The 21,076-nt window shown below is 36.4% G+C and overlaps 1 protein-coding gene across 1 annotated transcript; it reads right to left on the minus strand.

The window, feature by feature from the left end:
- Nucleotides 1-75: 75 nt before the first annotated feature.
- Nucleotides 76-19,480, minus strand: sort1b (sortilin 1b). The gene is made up of 20 exons (XM_065247008.2): nucleotides 18,879-19,480; nucleotides 17,470-17,529; nucleotides 16,067-16,140; nucleotides 15,849-15,951; nucleotides 15,448-15,609; nucleotides 15,231-15,304; nucleotides 13,873-13,919; nucleotides 13,037-13,191; nucleotides 9,392-9,536; nucleotides 8,606-8,761; nucleotides 6,055-6,155; nucleotides 5,623-5,725; nucleotides 5,234-5,405; nucleotides 4,608-4,795; nucleotides 4,309-4,498; nucleotides 4,071-4,187; nucleotides 3,821-3,929; nucleotides 2,924-3,036; nucleotides 2,701-2,827; nucleotides 76-2,458 (listed from the first exon to the last, which is right to left on the minus strand). The coding sequence occupies exons 1-20, from the start codon at nucleotides 19,131-19,133 to the stop codon at nucleotides 2,444-2,446; spliced, it is 2,466 nt and encodes an 821-aa protein (XP_065103080.1). The 5' UTR covers nucleotides 19,134-19,480; the 3' UTR covers nucleotides 76-2,443.
- Between the last annotated feature and the right edge of the window lie 1,596 nt (nucleotides 19,481-21,076).

A 21,076-nucleotide genomic window follows, 5' to 3' on the forward strand; every position in this document is an offset into this window, starting at 1 on the left:
AGACTTGTCATGCTGGTCTAGAATAAATTATGGTAAAACTTTACGATAAAGGAAGAAAATATTGTGATTTTTCCCCAGACAGAATTACTTTATCTTCTGTGCGTCAAATGAAGCAAAAATAACAAAATGCTAAATGAGACAAATCAGTTTATTTCAAACAAACAATTCTGGTCCAAATATACAGAGAAAATAACAGATTTAAAGTTGGAATGGCCTACTATGTACATTGATTTTGCACAAGAAAGAAAATGGTACACCTCTTATAAATAAAATCACAGTCATAATGAAAATCATTAAACTCTTTGCATTGCAACCATTATTATTATTATTATTATTACTTCAAATATGGACAGCAACCTAGCAAGTAATCTGCAGTGAGAGAAGAGAATCAACTGTTTAATGCCTTAATCTTAGGGGTGTCTTTGTTAACCTGACTTGTATAAAATAGGAATTAAATAATTCACATACAGAGATATTTTTGACAGTTGGAACATTGGACACATGCGCTCTTTGTCAAAGCTCATGTTACCATCATTGGTAATGAGATTCGTCTTGTTTTTGAATTATTGAAGACGAGCTTTGTATTTCTTTGGAAGGCACAAACCATGCCTTCATGCTAGGCACTTGAATCACAACAAACAAGACTTTTGTATAACTCAAGCACAGTTAATAAACACTTTATAACTCATAATCTGAGACTTTGTAAAGGAGATCGTCGTCTTCCAAGTAAATATTGGATTTTTGATTATTTGTGTGTAAACTTAGCAAGTACAACTTAACTACTTGAGATTTTTTTTTTTTAAAATTCAAAATTAATTATGAAGAATTCATATTTAAATACACACTCAATGTATTAGACATCAAACAGAAAGTACCTAGTATTGCATTTGAATATTCAAAATAAAATGACATGTTTAAATAGTATAGATCACCACATTTGTTCTCAGCTCAATAAATCCAGCTGCATACAACTGAATTTAAAGAGTAACTAAACCCCTGGTCAGAGCCTGACTCCACCCACTGCAATATTTGAAAAATGCAAGAAAAGTGGGCAGATCCCAACGGAGATAGAGGGGACGAACTAAGTGTGTGGTGAGATCGTAACAAGGGCGTGGTAAGCTTGAACCTGCTTACGTCACGAGTTATTTCTTGCACCCAACATCAATAGGAAAATTCAACTGCAGTAGCCACTGTTCAACCTGAAGAGGGCAGCACTCAGACGTTTTTACACCATATATTGTAGTATTGAAACACTTTGTATCCAAATGTCAAAAAACTTACTAAAATCAATGAACAGCACTAATAAAGCATCATTCTTACAGATCATTAACTAAAAAAAGTTGGTTTAGGGTTTAGTTACTCTTTAATGGTGACATGCAAAAGTATTGCCACGGTCTGGCTACTGACTTTTATACTTCTAGGACTTTCCTGATGTCATGAAGAGAACCAATAACAGCACAAAAAAAATTTTCAGTACAAAAGTTTGATATGGGCAAAATGTGCAAGGTTGTACACAAACTACAACTTCACTACTTTACATGCATCTCAATCATTGCTTATTTAATAAAAATATTCCTTAAAAACTTCGCATAACTTTTATAGCTTGATCTGAAGACCCCAAAACATGAGCTTATTTACAAATTTACCACAAGGAGTGTAATGGTAAAATTACCTTAATATTCTACAGTTAATGTGTCGGATTACAATCGTTCTTTATCGCAAACTTAAAGGCTAAAAAATAAGATTGCTACACAGTTTCAGATAAATTAATCTTATATGTTAAATATTCTCCCTTTATTGTAAAATTAAAAATATTGCATGTTTCTCTGCATTTTATTGCTTTTTCATTAACACACCTGGTGGCTTGCAGAGAATTACATACTAAAGTTTTGATCACATTTAATAATAAACACAGTTCAGTAGCATTGTATTTCAAATCGAATATCTCAAGGACTCACAGAAGCCTATCTTTGCTTGAATCTCATGATATATGCTCTTCTGTTGAACCAAACAATCTCAAAATCGATATTACTGTAAGCTTGAACTATACCTATTGCTCTAATGGAAGGAAATTGTACATAAAAGAAGAGCAGAAATATTTTACCAGTACCCCTACTGACAGTCCTTTCTTTAAACAAAACCCGAAAATACACAAACATCATAGGAAAGAATTTAAACTTTCACAAGCCATTAAACACTGTTCCTCTACATCAGATCATATTACCTGTGCTATTCACAAGACCCTCCTATCATAAGAATCCCCTCTTATTCGTGGAAAAGCAATAATGCTTCCTCGCATTGGTTGAGAAACAGGAAGTGCAAGACGTCTGGTAGATTAAGTTTCTGAAAGCTGGTTTGTGCTTTAGTAGGAAGCAAGAGACAAGAGCAACAATGCCTGAATGACACTACATGTATCTTCATCTGCTCACCCTAATGCTCAGCTTTACTGCAGAAGGTCCTACGAAACAAAAATCACATGTTTAAGTTCATTCACATGCACTTTCCTAACATCCAAGAGTTTCAAAGGTCTTGTAAAAGTAACAGAATAGGACAGTAGTGCCCAGATATGCTCACATTTGATAGGCTACCTAAAAGTAATGTTGATTCACATTTGTGGACACCACTGTATATCAATTTCATTAGAGCAAAACTAAATAATTAATTTAGCCACAGGTTTTACTGGTGTGAGTTATTCTGTACCTCATCCGAGTCATCGTGGTAACCGTTGTTAGTCGTAACAATGTCATCTGTGTTCAGTAGATCATCATCACCTGTGCGATTGGCTGATACGTTATTTTGTAAAACTGAATAGCTGCGTACCAAAAACCTGCAAATTCAGCAGACAGGGTCATTTACTGTCAGTATGTTTATATTAGCACAGAATCCATGTGAAACCCATTAATTATTTGGAGAACCAACTTACCGTCCACCACAGACATTCTTCTTTACGAACAGGACCAATAAAACTGCACCGATCAGTAGGACGGCTATGACAAGTGCAATGATAGGGGCTTTGTGTGAGGTAGACTCATCTTTCTGGATAACAGAGACATAAGGTGAATAAGTTTAAAAAAAAGAAGGTTTGATACGTTCATACACCTAGAGGTCTTCACAGGTCCACATTTGAAAACCCGAGACCAAAGTCTCTCTGAAACAGGTCGGAACGTGGTAAGGCTGGATGGTATATCAAGTTTTGGTAATATTTCCCCAGCAGGATACGGGATATGAGGATACCGTCTATATCAGTATAGTCGGATATAACTCTAATTCTTTGCTACAAAAGCTCTGCCAAAAATGTACACTGAGTTCATATGTAATTTTCGAACAGAGAGAAAACCCCTGTCATAAAATTTTATTTTTCATTTTCTGCTATCTTAATAAATTGATTGTGACATCACACGATGCTTCGACTTGACACTTTGTAGAATATACAAATATATTTATTGTATACCGCCATTCATCCCAAAATTACCAATATTGCCCAGCCCTAATAAGTGGCCTTGGGTATTTTGAAATAAATATGCCTTTGCCAGATTCTGGTCAGGTACAGATCTTTGAACCCCGAGAAGACCTCTACATACACCTACATGTGACTGCAGTTGTCTGAATGCAGCCAGTTAATCTAAGAAGTAAATGACTAAATGCTGTGGTTTAAACCACTTGTTGCTACATTTTGCTAATCTAAACCACAATCTCACATCAAACCCTTGCCTCTGTGGAAATTCGGATTGTCTCTCTTCAAAAACCCAGAGCTGATACAAAGATAACTCAGCTAAGTTAAACTAAAAACATGCGGTTGGGTTGGTTTGCATGCTCTTACCAGCAGCTGAGGGTCCAGTAGGTCACTGACGCATTTTTGGCTCATGTCAATCATCTTTCTTTCCGGTTGTTCCCCTCCCTCGCATTTATCACCTGGAATCTTCCTGTAGCTGTTCACAGAGAGACACAGCTTTACTGAGATGCTTTTGTCTTTTAATAAAGACTGAATAAGTACTCAACAATCACTTTTAAGCATAAGTAGTGAGGTTAATACATGAGATGAGAGAGTAATCAATGTAATAAGGCATTACCCAGTAGTCTTTAGCTGTTCCTTCTGTCCATGTATGCAGATCTCCAGATCATGACCTTTGAGATCACCCTGTTCAATACATATTGAGCTGTTCTCATTACGGTAGTATCCGAAGTCACTAAAAGACAGAAAACATAACAAGCTTTATTGTCATATCTTAATACAAAAACTATTGATATTAAAAAAAAGAAATAAATGAAAAGAAAACAATACAAGAAAATGAAACAATGACCACTCACCACAGGAAGTCATCTAGCGTGCATTTGCATGGCGTGGGCTCTTTGTTGACCTCGTAATCCCTCCCAATCCAACACACCGAGTCTTTTTTCACTCGCAGAAAACGTTCCTTATAACCCAGGATGCAACCGTCGTCCGGGTCGCTGATGTCATCAGAGTGTGCCAACCACGTGACATAATCATCGTCTTTGCCTAAAGAACAGGCAGAGAAAAGCAGCAAGGTGAGGTTAACTGGGGAAACTGAATTATGTGAGTAATATGCCTGTGATAATTTGTGATTCAAACAAAACTGGTCACTTACAGTTACGTGTCAGCAGGTCTTGAAAGTCAATGGTGTAAGTTACCCAGTTGCTAATTATAGAATCTTCATAACCCCAGAGACTGACGTTCACCGAACGGGCACCAGGCTCTGAGGCCAGCCCTGTGAAGTACATCGGGGTCTTGGTGAACTTGTAAACGTGCCAGCATTGCCCTTCATCTGTGGAAAACCTAAAGGAACACAAAAACATGTTAAAAGCTCCTTAGTTTGGGAAAATTCCTAAAGAAAATTTGCCACATAAAAGCAAATTTAAAGAACGTTTTGTTGTTTTTTTAGCATAACGTGACCATTAAAAGTTTTTTTTTTGGGGGGGGGGTTCCTTTAAATTTAAAAGAGGATTCAAAATAACTGGTGTCCATTGGTATTTGACATCAAGTCACAGACAGTGTATAAAGCTCAAACTTTATGCAGACACGTCGGGTGACTTACAGTATGCATTTAATGTATGCATTTTTCTCAGCATGTATTTTCCCTGTGAATCAAACCCACCCACTTTTGAGCTGCGATTGCAATGCTTTTTCCAGAGTCGTTTATCCTGTCCCAACATAATGTACAATGTCCCAACTTTCACTCCGTCTACAGGCCATGTGGAAAGTGAGGATACTTACTTAATCTCAGAAATGGGTGAAGTTGTGTTGTGCTCCACAGCTACCAGTAGACCACCAGAGTCCAGGATGGCGTAGTGGTGTGGACCCTTCAGAGCTAGGAGCCAGGTGTAGCCACCATCATCAGACACGTACACATCAGGTGTCATCAAAGACATTGCATCCCCTACGCTGCCTGAGAAAGACGAGTGAGATCAAAAAGTTGTGCTATAATGTATAGCAGTGTTATAATATTACTTCTTTATTATCCGGTGGTCTGTTCGAGTAATACAGGCTGAAAGTTACTACTTATGTATATTTATGTATACCATAATTGTTCCTATTAGCATGTGTGTGTGTGTGTGTGTGTGTGTGTGTGTGTGTGTGTGTGTGTGTGTGTGTGTGTGTGTTACCATGAGCCAGAATGAGTCCTACAGCATTGGGTTCACTCAGGGGCAGCATGGGAACGTTCATATTCATGGAGGTGCTGTATGAGGCATGGATGTGTAGACTACACTGTAGGAAAGGAACATAAAAGCAGGTGAACTCACAAAGTTAAAATAAAGAACATGTGAAATTAAAACTTGTGTACTGACTGACACATTTACATTCATGCTTTTGGCGAAACCTTTTATCTAAAGTGACTTACAACACATTACAAGCTGTACATTCAATCAGAACGTGTGCGTCCTGGGGAAAAACCTATTACTTTTGTGCTGCTAACACAAAGCTCTACCAGTTGAGCACTCAACACTGATATAAATACTGATAAAACAAGAAACATTTGAATTTTTTTTAACACATGTGTCCAATTACTACAGCTTTTGATTTAAAGTGACCCTTACCGTTTTTGTGGTAGTGGAAACACACTCTGTGTTCTCTGGTTTCTGGAGAGGAACCCACTCTCCCCCCTGATCAAATGATATTACTGTCTGCACAGAGCCATCTTCAACGAGAGGGAGAGGGAAAATAAATTGAAAGTTTCTTTGATCATAAGGGTTAATTGTTAATACGATATACAACGAAATCTTATCTACTTTTTGTGCATTACATATGTGGATCAATTAGATTTTTCCATCATTTTATGTAACTAAAAAGGTGTTATGACAAAATTGTTATGGTATAAAGAACAAGTATGAATTCAAGAGGGGACGTTAGATAAAAGAAATGGTCACACCAAATCTCTCATACCTTACTTATCGTCATGACATCCCAGATGTATATGACTTTTTCATCAGAACACAAATGAGTCATTTTATATTAAAATGCTGTAATGTCCATTAAAGGGGACAGAGAATGAAAAACCATTTTTACCTTGTCTTTGTTGAATAATGGTAGTCTACCCGCATTCACGAACATACAAAAAGTGCTAAACATGCTAAACATCTCAGTCTCATAGAAATTCCTCTTTTAGAAATGTCAGCCAGAAAACGGCCCAATCTGAAAAACTGATGCTTATGACATCACAGGCATCTTACTGCCCTTCCACTTTAAAATAATTGGCTACATTTTTTAAGTGGCAGCAAAGTCAGCCAATCAGTAATGAGATTTTAAGTTAAGCCAGTAGGGGGAGCCAAATAGGTGCAAAACCACTTGTTTAAAATCTCCCACCTTAATAGAGCTATCTGAGAGAGGATTTTAGGAAGCTTCTAAGGCATTACAGACCCAAACAAAAAAATTTTTGTCTACATGTCACATCACAGAACAAGGATAAATACCCTGTTCAATCATTCTATGTCACCTTTAAATAAAGGGGTCAACATGGCATAGCTCCAAAAAGCAAACAGATCCATTATTACATCCAAATGACTTCAGTGAGTCAACGTAATAAACATTTACATTTATTAATGGATTTCTTTAAAGGGACACCCCACTTTTTTGAAAATATATTCATTTTCCAGCTCCCCTAGAGTTAAACATTTGATTTTTACCGTTTTGGAATCCATTCAGCTGATCTCCGGGTCTGGCGGTACCACTTTTAGCATAGCTAAGCATAATCAATTGAAACTTATTAGACCATTAGCATCGTGCTAAAAAAAAAAAGAGTTTCGATATTTTTCCTATTTAAAACTTGACTCTTCTGCAGTTACATTGTGTACTAAGACCGACGGAAATTTTAAAGTTGTGATTTTCTAGGCAGATATGGCTAGGAACTATACTATCTGGCGTAATAATCAAGGGCTTTGCTGATGTAACATGGCTGGAGCAGGTGCAATGATATTACGCACTGCCCGAGTATAGTACTCTTGGTTACTTTTAATAGCAGGGGCCTATTTTCAGGTGCTGCGTAATATCATTGCGCCAAAAATCGCAATTTTTTATTCTAGGGGAGGTGGAAAATTAGGATATTTTCAAAAAAAAGTGGAGTGTCACTTTAATAATGAATGTATGTGCTTTTTGAAGCTTCACTATGTTGAGACCCATATAATATAATAGTCCCTTTCACACATACAGTCATAACGGATTATGTGAGAACAGAACTCTTCAGGTAAATCAGGAGTGCCAATTTACCAGTAAGAGAGGTTGTAAGATTACCAGTAATTTACTGGTAAGCGCTATGTGTGAACGGAGAATAAAGATTACTGGCATTACTACAGACAACGTCAAAACACACTGACAGCTTTGGAGCAATAATGTTTTGATACAAATTACGTAATTTCTTGCGCACTGTTTGTGGACGTTTCCACACGCACGCTGCTTAAAGTCGAGCACACGTGGAGTTAACATCCACTTCAGCAAAGTTGTTTAAAACAGCTTACCATCTATTTGCCGAATTGCCCACTTCATTTGCACACGCTATGTGCCTATGTTTAAACATTAATGCTGTTCAAGACGCAGGTTGCGACACTTCCCCAGTTCAGTTTCATTTAAAGTCACCTAATACAATGTATGTTCACAAGCAACTGCGCAACTGTCAAACAAAATACGGGCTGTGGATATGAAGTCATTATCAGCCATTATTTACAAATAGAAAAACTTCTGCTTTCTCACAGAGTTTACAAGTATTTTGATACTGATCCATCTGTGAAAGATATCTTACTGGTAAAAAGATTGGACGTCACTATGTGTGTGAACAGCACATTTTTGTATTTACTTGTGAAGTCATTCTGGTAAATTCATGGTAATTAACCGAAATTACTGTGTGATAGAAGCTAATATGATGCCATTTTAATATAATTAATTGTTTGTGTCCAACTAAAGAGATGAAGTCAAAAGCCATACAGACCTGTGATGGGATAACGGTGAGTAAATTATAAGAGAATTTTCATATTTGGATGAACTGTCCCTTTAAGGTTAAGAGCAGTATTTGGAAAATATATTCAGTATATTATCTATTTTAGCTTACAATGTTGAACTAAAAATAGTGTTGCAAGACTTGCGGAAATGTAGTCCTACCCTCAGACAACACACTAGTAGTGAAAACTCCTCTGAGGGAAGTGACATTCGTGAAGTCTGTCTCCCCTCCGGGGGTCGTGTACAGATGGCGTTCTAGAGACTTGGAATAAACAGTGCCCCTGTCATCTGACACATAGATGGTGCCAAACCCACTGTCTGAAGAAAACAAACACATAATGTTTCAATGACACCCGTTCTCTGTCTTACATCACATAACATAATACTAATTCTAGTATACAAATACTCAGTCTAATTAGTATATTAATACCAATACTAATAGCTTCTATAGTTATAATATTAGTTTGTGACTTTTGAATACCTTGGTCATTGTAATATTTCTCCATATAATTTGAATTTCCAACTATTTTAGCTGTTTAAAAATATTTCATAATGCTTCTAGTTGCTGCAGGCCTTTATTATCATTACCATCATATACACATTGGTTTTTAAAGCTCATATACTCTAGTCTTAAAGTCTAAAACTTTACACCCATTTCAATTGCATTAGATTTGCACAATGACGCTGAAGCATACGACTGTGGTTAGATGGCATTTACAACATATTCTTCTGCTGTAAACCCTATTACTGTGACTTCACACCATTAAACTCAAGTATTCTTCGTTTTCTAGCTATTCAAATAGTAGCTGATAAAATGGAAGTCAACCACAAAAACAGGAAGTATAGCCTGTTGCCTGATTCTGCAGTCTGCATTACGATGCAAAATTGATACCAGATGCTGTAAAAAGTATTATGACTACTATACATGATTACACAAAAGGAACTGACCTCCTGGTTCATCCACATGCATGAAAACCATTTCATCATTTGCTGCCAGTATAGAGTAAAACTGCTCGTGAGTGACAGGAGGAAGTTGAGCTATGTTCCACGATTCACCTTGATCTACTGACACATGTATCGCACGCATCACATCCTAGAAACCAAGACACACATAGTTAGGAACAATATTACACACATATGCATACATGGCCAGGTGAGACAGATCACCATTTAAAGGTGCCAAAGAATGCATTGATACAATAATGTTAAATTTTCTCTGATATTTACATAGAAGGTATGTGACTTTATTAAGTGCAAAAATTATCCGTAAGTGGTTTACAATCCTAGGACTTTTTTTAGGTTATTACTTTATTTTCAAGTGTCATGAATAATAATGTTGAGCTCTGCTCTGATTGGCTGCTTTACAGGGAGGCTCATGTAAGTAGCTCACATTAAGTAAAAAGTTTTATATGTTTGAGCCTGTATCAGACGAAGATACACATTAAAAGGAACAACCAATTGTTTGTAGAAATGGGTGTTTCTGAGTGGTACGTTTATTTATGTTTTTTCAGTATGGACCTGCAAAACGTAATTGTAATGTCAATAATTAGCATATAGCATAAATTTAGCATGCTAACTCAGAACGCACAACTTTGTTTCTTAGAATTGTAACAACATTGTAATTAATTTATTGTATAATTTAGTGTTGGGGTGTACATCCTGACGTTGTTAACTCTTTCCCCGCCATTGACGAATTATCTTATCTATTAATAAAAAAGCTTCCCTGCCAATGAGGACTTTTTACGCCAATCAATATTTCCACCATTTATAAAACACGGAAGCATCCACTAACCCCTGTTTCACACATACTCCGTATGCAGTGCGTTTGCGGTGCGTATTTTTTTACGTGCCCATGTTAACAGGTTAGAGCTTTCACACAGCATACGTTTGCGGTCCGTCAAGTCTGTTGTGGTGCAGCAGTGCTGTGATCGTTTCCACACCGAGTCTATTTTTGCTGTACTGCACGCAAGCTGCACATGCTTATTTAAAGTGATAGGGCATGTTTAGTCTTCAAAATGAGCATGGATTGACATGAAAATGCATATACAAAAAGTATACTCTTAATTTTACCATTGTTTAATTTTACTAACATGGTCTATGGATATTTTTTATTTGTAGTAAAACAACAGTAACCACAAATTTACTTTGGTCTCACAACAATAACCATGGTTTTTGTAGTAAAACTAGGGTAATATAAATCATAATCAATCTGCCAAAAATCATTTTTGCTATATTACATTTTTGGTTAATTTTCCTAAGGGAGTAACTTTACAAAATTATATCTGTTTGAAAGAGGGGCAGCGTACCATTCAATCAGCGCTATTACAAAGCGAGGCCAGAGGCAAACATGCTCATATTCAGGAGTAATATTTGGAATAATGTGTGCATCTTTGAATAATTGTAAGAATACAGTTCCTTTGAATATAATTTTTGTCAAATAATTTTGAAAATTAATAATGTTCTTTTTTTCACTGTTATTGAGCTTATTTAGACTTGTTAGTGCGGTTAACAGGTGTTCGGCACATTTACCTCAGAGTTTATTTAAGTTACAATGCTGTTTTTCCAGTAACAACAATACAATTTGCATGTCAATCCTGCTTCCTTGCCTGTTTATTTATGTTATTATGCTGTTATCTTAAGTTATGTGAGGATATTTATTGCCATATGAGACGTTTTGCCGTTGAATACTCTCATCTTTTCAAATCATACATAGCAGGAGGGTATAACATGTGGTATACTGCAGAACCTTATTCAACCATGCATGTCACGTACATTTTCTCTTCAGCAAGTGATCCTGCTAATTTATATTTATGATATACAGGGAGAAAAATTGCAAAACTGCTGATTTGATCCATTCCTGTGCCCTGACCACCAGACTAGAGATTTTAAACATCCTTAATCCACACTTCTTATCTACTCTATTAATATCTAAATTATATTGTTATGTAAAACAACAAAACACAGGAGGCTATGTTATATTGTTTATGGAGGAGGAGATTCCACAGAAAGTGTCAATCACATGATCATTTGATGCGCAGAAGCAGTGGGTCAGCAACGCACTGCAAACGGAGTAAGTGTGAAAGCAAGGGCGGTCAATAGATTAAAATATTTAATCGCGATTAATCGCATGATTTCATGAGTTAACTCGCGATTAATCGCAAATTAATCGCACATTTTTATCTGTTCTAAATTTACCTAAATGTAACACTTTTCAAGTTTTTAATGCTCTAATCAGCATGGCTTTGGATAATATATATGCTATATGCAAATGTATGTCTACAGCAGCCTGTTTACATTTTCAACAGAACCATCAGCCATAGTTTTATAAATGATTTTCCCTTTAGAAGACCTTGTTCTTTCTCCATTTCTGTTTGCTGCTGCATCATTTGTGACATGTGCTGGCAAATTGAGTTGGGATGAGCAAATTTTCAAAAATGTGTGATTTATATTTTAACATTCTCTATTAAAAAACTTCAAAACAATTGGAACAATTGTTGGAATCTGACAAAGCATGACAGAACTATACCTGTTTACCCAGAGCAAAAACAACATCAATATATGTTACATATATGTTTTTCTTTTATTGTTTAATTTTGACATTGAGACAGACCACTTTAAGGCTAATGCAAGGGTTTAATATAATGACACAATACTTTTCCTCAACATTCAGATATACCGATTATAGGTCATACCTGCGTGAATTCTTGTCAAAACAGATATTTTTAAAACTGTAATTTTGTGTTAGATGTCTATTTATATTGGGGTCACGCACTCGCGTGTTTGAATGCATGCGCTTCAGACGTCTGCGTCAGACATCGCTTTTGAGCCTTGTCACTCTTAATAACTCTTTTAACATCAATCAGGTGACCTGATTCAGGTCCCGAACTTTATCTCTCTTAATAATTATTTTAACATCAAGAAAGTCCTGCAGTCTATTTTCTATAATTTCTGAATGCTTTAAAACGAAACTTAATAGTGAAAGAAGACGCATCTTTGCTTTATATGGATTTGGGACGGTACACCTCACAGAAAACGTGCAGATAAAGATCATTTTAGATGTTTAATGACCATTTACAGCATTGGATTCGCTAGACGAGAGCTTAATGTTCTTATTTTTATGAAAAGCTCCGACTCATCTAGACCGCACCGTTCGCTTGCTGCGTCTCAATTCATCCAGCTGTGGGTCAAACAGAAATTGCGTGTTGCGTTAATCGCTCGTTAATAAAATTAATTAAAATGAATTTGCGTTAACGCGTCATTAACGCATTTATTTTGACAGCCCTAGTGAAAGCACAATGGATGCTTGACGGATCCCACCGCATACTGCACTACGCACTGCATACGGTTAAAATTGGCCGCTTTTTTGTAGTTTTATGCATGGAGTAGTTTACATAAGGAGGAAGCAATAGTGTTCACGATATGCCATTACCATATACAGAACTCTTATTATTCATCTATGCCTAAATAAATACAGTTTTACATTCTATGGCACCTTTAAATAAAATAAAAACTTATGTTAATACCAGGTGTATACAGAATCTATAACACGTTCATGTGTTGTTTATATATCACACACGCACAAAAGTCACACACCTCTTCTGGTGACTGTACTACACCTCCTGTTGCCGACATAACAGAGGCAAATAAAAAGCGTCCACCGATGCCAAACGAATAAATCTTCTGAGCAACCGTCTTTATGTTAACGCCAAAGTCTGTAGTCTTCTTCAACACCAGCATCCCTCTATCATCTGAAAACACAAAACCACCAGTAACATTAAACTAGAAATGAACTCCCGCTCTGCTTTTAGGTGTTACTTATGGACCACAGAGGTTTGCTGACTCAAAAGCATCCCTACGCTTCATTTAAACACTAGTACTCAGCATCCTGCATCATCATCTCTGCCACTGGAACAATCACCCTGACAAAACAGAATTGTCTGCATCATCTGGGGGTCGATGTGAGAGGTTCAAGACTCTTAACAGAAAGTCACTTAGTCATCTGGACAAGTGGCATGCTGTTACTGTGTATTCTGTTTGCTTAATAAGATGTACTGAATACAGTCATCAAATTAAAATAATTTTACTGGATAACATGGATGAAGTTCTGATGAAATTAAGAGATTAAAATACTAAACAAATTATATATTATTGTTAAATTATGAGATGTAATATAGATATAATTGCAAATTATAAACATCACAAATTATCTATTACATTTTTTCTCATGGTCAATAAAAAGTATTTTTGCTACAAAAATTGTAGATAATTTGTGGTGTGGTTAAGCATAATAATTGGGTCAAAGTTACTTAACTTTAAAGTGAATAAAAGAGCTTAAACTGAAATGCTGTGTAACTGATACACAGACGCGCGCACAAAGACACGTGTCAGTCTCCACACCTTAGATCAACAAAGCTTTAAATATTACTTACAGCAGGATCCATTAAGGTTGGCAGAGAAGAACATTGCATCCATTCCCCTGTGGAAAGAGAGGAGTATTGATCTGTGAGATTAAACTCTCGAGACTTCATAAAAAAACAGGTCAGGTCTCTTCATTTTAGATCAGTTATTCATTTTAAGCATAGCAAGTGTAACATGATACATGCTGTAATGTTAAGGAAGGAAACAAGGTTTATGACTATCTAAAAAATGCTTGTATATGATGAAACAAAAAGTTGCACAGAGATATCTAGGTTAATATTTTAATAGCCTTGAGGGACCAGTTGACATGATGCCTCAACCGCATAGTCCAAATGATCAGAAAATTGTTTAGCTTTTAATTTCCATCACGTTAGATGTCATCATGTTAGCTTTCTGTTTCCGTATATCATATTAAAGAAACTATATACCCTTTAACAGAACCATTACTTCTCTAAATTACACCACAACAAGCATATTCATTTTTAAACCTAACAGAGTTGGGTTACCCAGTCGTCTGGATTGGGTTTCCAGGCTTCTGAAGTCACATGAGAGGTTTATCATGTTTATTTGGGTGTGGCGTTGCTCTTTTCAAACACATTTACTGCAAAAACTTGAGCTCTGTCAAAACATTTCACGCTCTTTAGATAAAGCCTGACTGATCTGACCTAACTTCCACATGTGTTTTTGTCCCGTCAGTCGAGTAAGGTGCGATATTGTGCTTTTTTTAAAACTAGGTTACCCTGAGGTCCGCAGGGAGTGTGAGCATGCCAACCTAGCTACTACAGTGAGGAATTTTAAGAGGAATGAAGAAACGTATACAAACACCTATAAACCTTGAGTATATCAATCTATTTGGTCAAACATTAATTGTGCGAATGGATCATAAACTACGCTCGGCTTCCTTGCCAAGAGAACTACTGCTCTGCTGAAGTGCTAAAACGGGACAAAATAAAGAGTTTAATGATCGACTGTTGTATTTAGATTGAGAATCTAGCAAAAAATCAGACTTAGGCTTGATGTAGCAGTTTATCTGTAGCAGCAAAGCTGGCTTCAGATCTTTGAAAGCTGAGCCGTGTGGAAAAACACAGTGACTCAGCAAAGGATGTCTCAACTTGCTGCCATGGTGGCCGAATTTGCATGTTTGTATTTTTGTAAGGTTCCTGGATGTACAGCTGTAAGCAGACTGGGAAATTAACAATCCAGGAGTTCCTAAACAGGCTGGTCAATAATGACAACAAACAAGCCCTCCTACTAAATTAATACACTTGATGTGACTCCACCCTCATATTCTTGTGACATCACAAATTATAAATGCATTTCTTTAAAATGTTTACAATCATAAATCATGTGATAAAATAAAGGCATTTACCATTTCACAACACAGACCATATCGTGAATTTTTTCCCACTTTTCACCAAAGTTTTTAGAAATCCAGAGATCATTCTGAAATGACAACACAACAAGACATTATGCTATGTTCAGCAATGCAACTCTATTAAATTAAAAAGCAAATGGTAGACTATTTAATTCAATATACATTTTATCAGTATGTGCATTTACTGGTATTGACAGGTTTTCGTTCTCACCTTGTTGCTGATGGCCACAAGCACTTCAGTGTCTTGAGGGTTGTATATTATCTGCATTAGTGGATGGAAGGGCAATTCTGTCAAAACGAAACTCCTCCCGAAATCTTTCGAACGAAAAATTCTGGCACCACTGCCTCCAGAAGCATCTCCTGTGAGGATCACCTGAGGGATTAAAAATTAGGACATTGAAAGTCACACATTAAACTTTAGTGTAATTGTATCAAGTAAGACTAAAACATCAGAAGGTCAAACTAGTTAATTTTTACTTTATTATGGTTAAGAAATTTCTTCAGGGCAGCTCTTATGGGAAAGAAACCATACAGTATCCTATGGGGTGTACTAGGGATAATAAGTCAAATGGTGTAAATACAGTCCTAGTTTAAAAGACATGACAATCCCACCTTGCCAGAGTTCTCAGGACCGATGGCAATCCCAAAGGCAATATTGATGTAGGTACTGTTAATGAGCCTTGTAACATCCTGAAATGTCTTCCCATAGTCTTCACTGTAACCGGGTGTGGGAGATTAAAAAAAGAGATGATGACAAACACAGAAAGAGAAATGAAAGTAAAAATAATATCAATATTAGGAACAGGCAGTCCCAGTCATTCTGAACTCACCTCCTGTACAGGTTAGACTGACCGTATTTCAAGAATGCGAATGGCACCTGAAATGTGGTCAAAACCAAAACAACCTGTGATGGAGAAACAGAGTGCGTTATTTATATAGTTAATGTTAAAGCCTTTACAATGTGAGAAACCTGTGGAGCTGTCAAGGAATCAACCCTCATATTTTTAGCTCAATGTTAAACTGCCCCACTTCTGAATTTAACACAGAAGCAGGCTTGCAATAAACATCACAGTATCTGTGGACATAGTAAATGCACAAGCCAGCGCCTGAATGTGCACTCAAGCATGAAAAAGGTTAACTGGTTATGAGATAATACTCTACTGAGTTGTTTTTTCCTGCTATGTAAAGAAAGGCCTGTGCATAGCCAAAAACTTTAAGATTACTTAGAAACTTAAAAGTTTATCCTTTAAATTTTAACCCTGGGAGAAAGGCACTATAAAGCAGTGGTTACCAACCCTGTACCTGGAGATCCACTTCTTTAAAGAGTTCACCCCCAATCAAACACACCTGAACCTGCTAATCAAGTTTTGACGCATGGTTTGATCTATAAGGGTGTATTTATACCATGAAAGTCCGTCAGTTCACTTGCTTTGGCCCGGACCAAATAAAAAGTTGATTTGTTTGGTGTGGTTCCTATTTACACTGCCCTTTTTGCAAGTGAACCAAACTTTGTAAACAAAACCACATGTGTGTTAAGATCATCCATTCATTGGACAGAAATTATCAGTTGAAGGAAAGCAGGAACTGCAAAATGATTCGGCATGCAATTTTTTTTACTTTTATGCGTCATTGTGTGGGAGACCGCTCAAATCCTCTCTCCTTCATCCTGTCGCTAAACTGGCTGAGCATTTTATGCATCCTCTCTAGCAGCTGTGATATATAGGCATCTGCCCAAATATCAATTAGGCACCGGTGCTCCAGGTAAAACCACGACTCATTTTGCAATGGCTAGCAAATGTAGCAAACACAACACTTTCACATAATGCAACCCTACAGAACTATGGGAGCCAATTAACTATAAAAAAACGTCTGCATTTGGGGGCAGTACAGTACCAGAGTTTCTTTTTAAGCAGGCCGAGACCACCTCTTCAGCTGGGTTTCGGTACGATTGTTTGGTCCGCACCTGAGTTTGATTGCTCTATTCACACCTGCCCAAAAAGTCCGTACCAAGGGGGGAAACAAACTTGAGTTCCAATTCAATCGGACCAAACAAGACAGGTGTGAATACCCCTTAGTATTAAGGAGGGGGATCTCCAGGAACAGGGTTGGTGACCACTGCTATAAATCATAAAACTGTCTATGCCTGCATGCAACATTGAATGGTATTTTACTGCAGTGGAAAGTTGTGCAAATATGTAAACATAACTGAGCATAAATCAAAAGTGAAACTCACCCCAGTTCCGTCTCCCACCCAAGCCAGGGACACGGATCCACTGATATCTTGAAAGTTAAACTAAAAGAAAATGATCACAGTTAAAAAAGCAAAACCAAATAGTGAACAACACGGCAAAATAAGTGGCACGGGCAAACATTTATTAAAACTTTAATGCGCTTCCAAGAAAGAGACTATCAGCCTATGCAAAATACATGCTAACCTCAAACAAAAGAGTGAACTGGAAACCTAGCAACTACATTTATAAGAGTCAGACAATAACAATCAACATGGCAAATTACAAATGTGTGATCCTGCATGTGAAAAACAAGCTAAAAGTTAATAAGTAACATAATATAAAGAATATCTTGTGAAAATATAATCTTAATATAATCAATGTGAAATCAAACTTTAACACTCTCATGAGTAGATAAGCATATGACGACACATGCAAAATCAAAACATGTATAGTTACTTATAAATAAATCACGATACTGTATCTAGAAACTAAAGTGGTAATTTTCCTATACAGTATATACTGTTTTCCAAAGTGATTGAAAAGGCAAAAGTCAGAGTCATAACAATCCTATTCAATCTTTTTTGCTTCCAAAGAATGTAGTGTTGTCTGAGAAAACTGGGGAGGTTTTTGCTAATTCTTTCCACTTCTTTTAAATTGATGAAAACTTTTTACAGAGAGACAGACCACAGACCACTGCTTGACACATCTGTGACTAACAAGCATAGGAAGTCTATCGGGGGCGTGTGATGTTTCAGACAACAGAGCTGAAAAACAGGTGAAGCTTTATAACACCTTCTTGATCGCTTCTCACAAGAAACCGCCGCATTTCCATAGAAAAGAAAGACATTTGAAAGTTCATCACAATGATAGAAATAATCATTGTACCATTTTGCAGTCTAAAAATGTAATAAATTTTTGACAAACATGCAAATGCCCATAAAGGACACCTTTTATTCATCTATTTTTGTCTGGTTGGGCAGGAAAAACTGAACATGCTGCTATACCAGTTTGACTGGTACTACATTGCTGCGAGCCAAAATGCACACCTACTTGTAAAGAACGCAATGCAAATACCACCAATACGATAGTTTAAACAAATGAGAAATTAAACGTGTTTTGTGGGTTTTGACAGATTACAACCAGATTAATTTTTTTTAGGTTGGGAAAAGTTTTTTTTTTTTAGATTTAAAAACTTGTATTTTAAATATGAATTATCACATAACTTAACTCACAACTAAAGTAGGCATACTTGTACAGTATAAAAACAATGTATTTGGAGCGCTTGTTATATACCGGCTTCGTCTTAACCAAGTTACTAAACTGAAGCGCTGTCAACCTAAATAACGTTAGCAATTGTGCGCATAAGACCTTCGATTGAAAAGCACCGACGACACAAGGCTGACTAACTTACTTCGTGCGTATTGCTGATTAACTTGCTGTCAAATGCCCCCAAACCATTACAAGAGTCTGATCCAGGATCGGCGCTTCTTTTCTGGATATGATGATGAATATCTTTGACTGATCTCTTCTCGGTCAGACTTCTCGCGGATACAGGAGTCTTCGCAAACATCCGTTGTGCGTTATATGATCCTGGGTCCACAAGAAAATCCACGCCAAAAGCCAAGGGAAATAATAAAAGAACAATAAAGTGTCTCAGGCTTTCCATTTTAGTGTATTTTCAAAACGAATGTTGTATTTAAATAAGCATAAAGTCCTCAGTTAAGTCTTCCTCCTTGCGCTTGCCGACAGTATCAACAAAAACAGGTACGCTGTGACAGCGAGAGATCGCTGCTACTCATACAGTATCATTAGTGCAGCATCCACTGACAGTCATTGATATCATATCCCTTTCATTTGAGCTACACAACTTCCAGGATCTTAAAAAAAAATCGCAGACAATTTCACAAATAGGCTATGTGCTAGATACTATACAATATTTTGTATCAAACACTTCTGTAACGATAAGGAGAATAACGGCGAAAGAATAACGAATGCACCTTGCAAGGCCTTCTTGTGATTGGCTGTAGCGACTGGCATTTCTCTGATTGGTCTGTGGCCGCACTATCATGTTTCCGTGAGCCGTGCAAGTCAAGATAGATTGACACGTCACACATCAGAGGACAGGACAGTGCATTCATCCTGTGTTACAAATATGAAGTTTCAGGTTCATTTGATGTTTATGCTCGGTGAATTTCTTAGTATAACTGGCATAAATATTGAACACAAAATGTTCAATACATATGTTCTATGCAAAATATTTGTATATATTTTGTACCTGTTAATATATAGCCTACATACATGTAATTCTCAGAAAATACTAGGCCACAATTTTTTAAGCCCATCCATTTGTAAAGATTTGCACAAGATAAGAAGTTGCAAGATGGTCTACTTATTTTTATAATATATATCCAGTAGAAAGCATTAATGTGAATGAATCATGTTCTGTTTTGAGTACAGGGAAAATTAATATTTGTAACAATGACATGAGATTGTGAATCATGGAAGATAGAAGCATCTGTCACTTGGCACAAATCACAGTTTACCAAATGCCTGTTTTGACTAAACGTGCCTTTCTCTATGACTCATTTCTTAATGATTGAGTTTAGTCTGCCTTTCCCTATTTTGTTTTATATTATATAATATTACATTATATATAGTATAGTATATTACCAAATGAACAAGAAAATAAATGGTCAAAGTTGTGCTCTTTCATGTTACTAACTTGTTGTCATTGTTAATAAACTGAAAAAAAATTTACTTTTACTTTTTCAACATTAAGATTTTTTACAATTTTGTTTATTGGTCACCGTTTCAGCTTGACCTGTATTTATTTATGCGCTTGTCAAAGCAGTTTTTTTTTATTAGTGTCTGATTTATTACACATACTATTCAAATAAAAGTATTTATTGAGCTATGTCACAGGTAATGCTCTGCATAAAAGACATTTTTGTACCAAACATATATTTTGTAATTAATTTGCATCCACATAAGATGCATGTGATTTAATGGCACAAGATCTTGCACATGGGATATCCCATGACCACAGACCATGTGACACAAAAACGGACTACTGTGGCTCTCATCTGTGCCCTGTAATTCTGACTGGCAGTCATGACTATTCTAGATCTGTAGTGCTGGCCAAAGATATTATTTAATTTAGTAAATAACATACAGAAAAGAGAAGTGGTTGAAAGCCATAGCTTCTTCAAGATGTTCTTTAAATGTTATTTATAAATGTCAACCCAGTGTAGTAATATCTATTACTTTCAGTGCATAATAAAGTAAGCATGGGTGGAAAAACCTGTCAAACAAGTAAAGTATTGACCTGAATACCTCACTGTAGACTTAGGCACCTCCTTTTTAGAGCTATAGGTAATTTCTTAAAAACTTTTTACCTTAAGTGGATTTTGTTTTTTATTTTACAGTCAGTTGTTAATTTTAGGACCCCAGAGTCAGGCTTTTCTATGAAAAAAGGTAGCAAATTAATATGGTGTATAATTTTTAATACACCATTATCTGTACCGTTTAAGCACAAAACTCGAAAAAGTTAACTACATTTCTCATTTGAATTTTACATTAAAGTTCACACAGGCAGGCAGCCTCAGGAAA

This window comes from Paramisgurnus dabryanus, chromosome 11 (assembly GCF_030506205.2).
Source record: "Paramisgurnus dabryanus chromosome 11, PD_genome_1.1, whole genome shotgun sequence".
Taxonomy (NCBI): Eukaryota; Metazoa; Chordata; class Actinopteri; order Cypriniformes; family Cobitidae; genus Paramisgurnus; species Paramisgurnus dabryanus.

Coding starts and splice junctions, on each gene's coding strand:
- sort1b (XM_065247008.2), bottom strand. CDS start 19,133: ATGGAAAGCCTGAGACACTTTATTGTTCTTTTATTATTTCCCTTGGCT. Junction 16,141..17,469: donor GGGTGGGAGACGGAACTGGG/GTGAGTTTCACT, acceptor TCTCCATCACAG/GTTGTTTTGGTTTTGACCAC. Junction 13,920..15,230: donor ATGGTCTGTGTTGTGAAATG/GTAAATGCCTTT, acceptor CTCTTTCCACAG/GGGAATGGATGCAATGTTCT.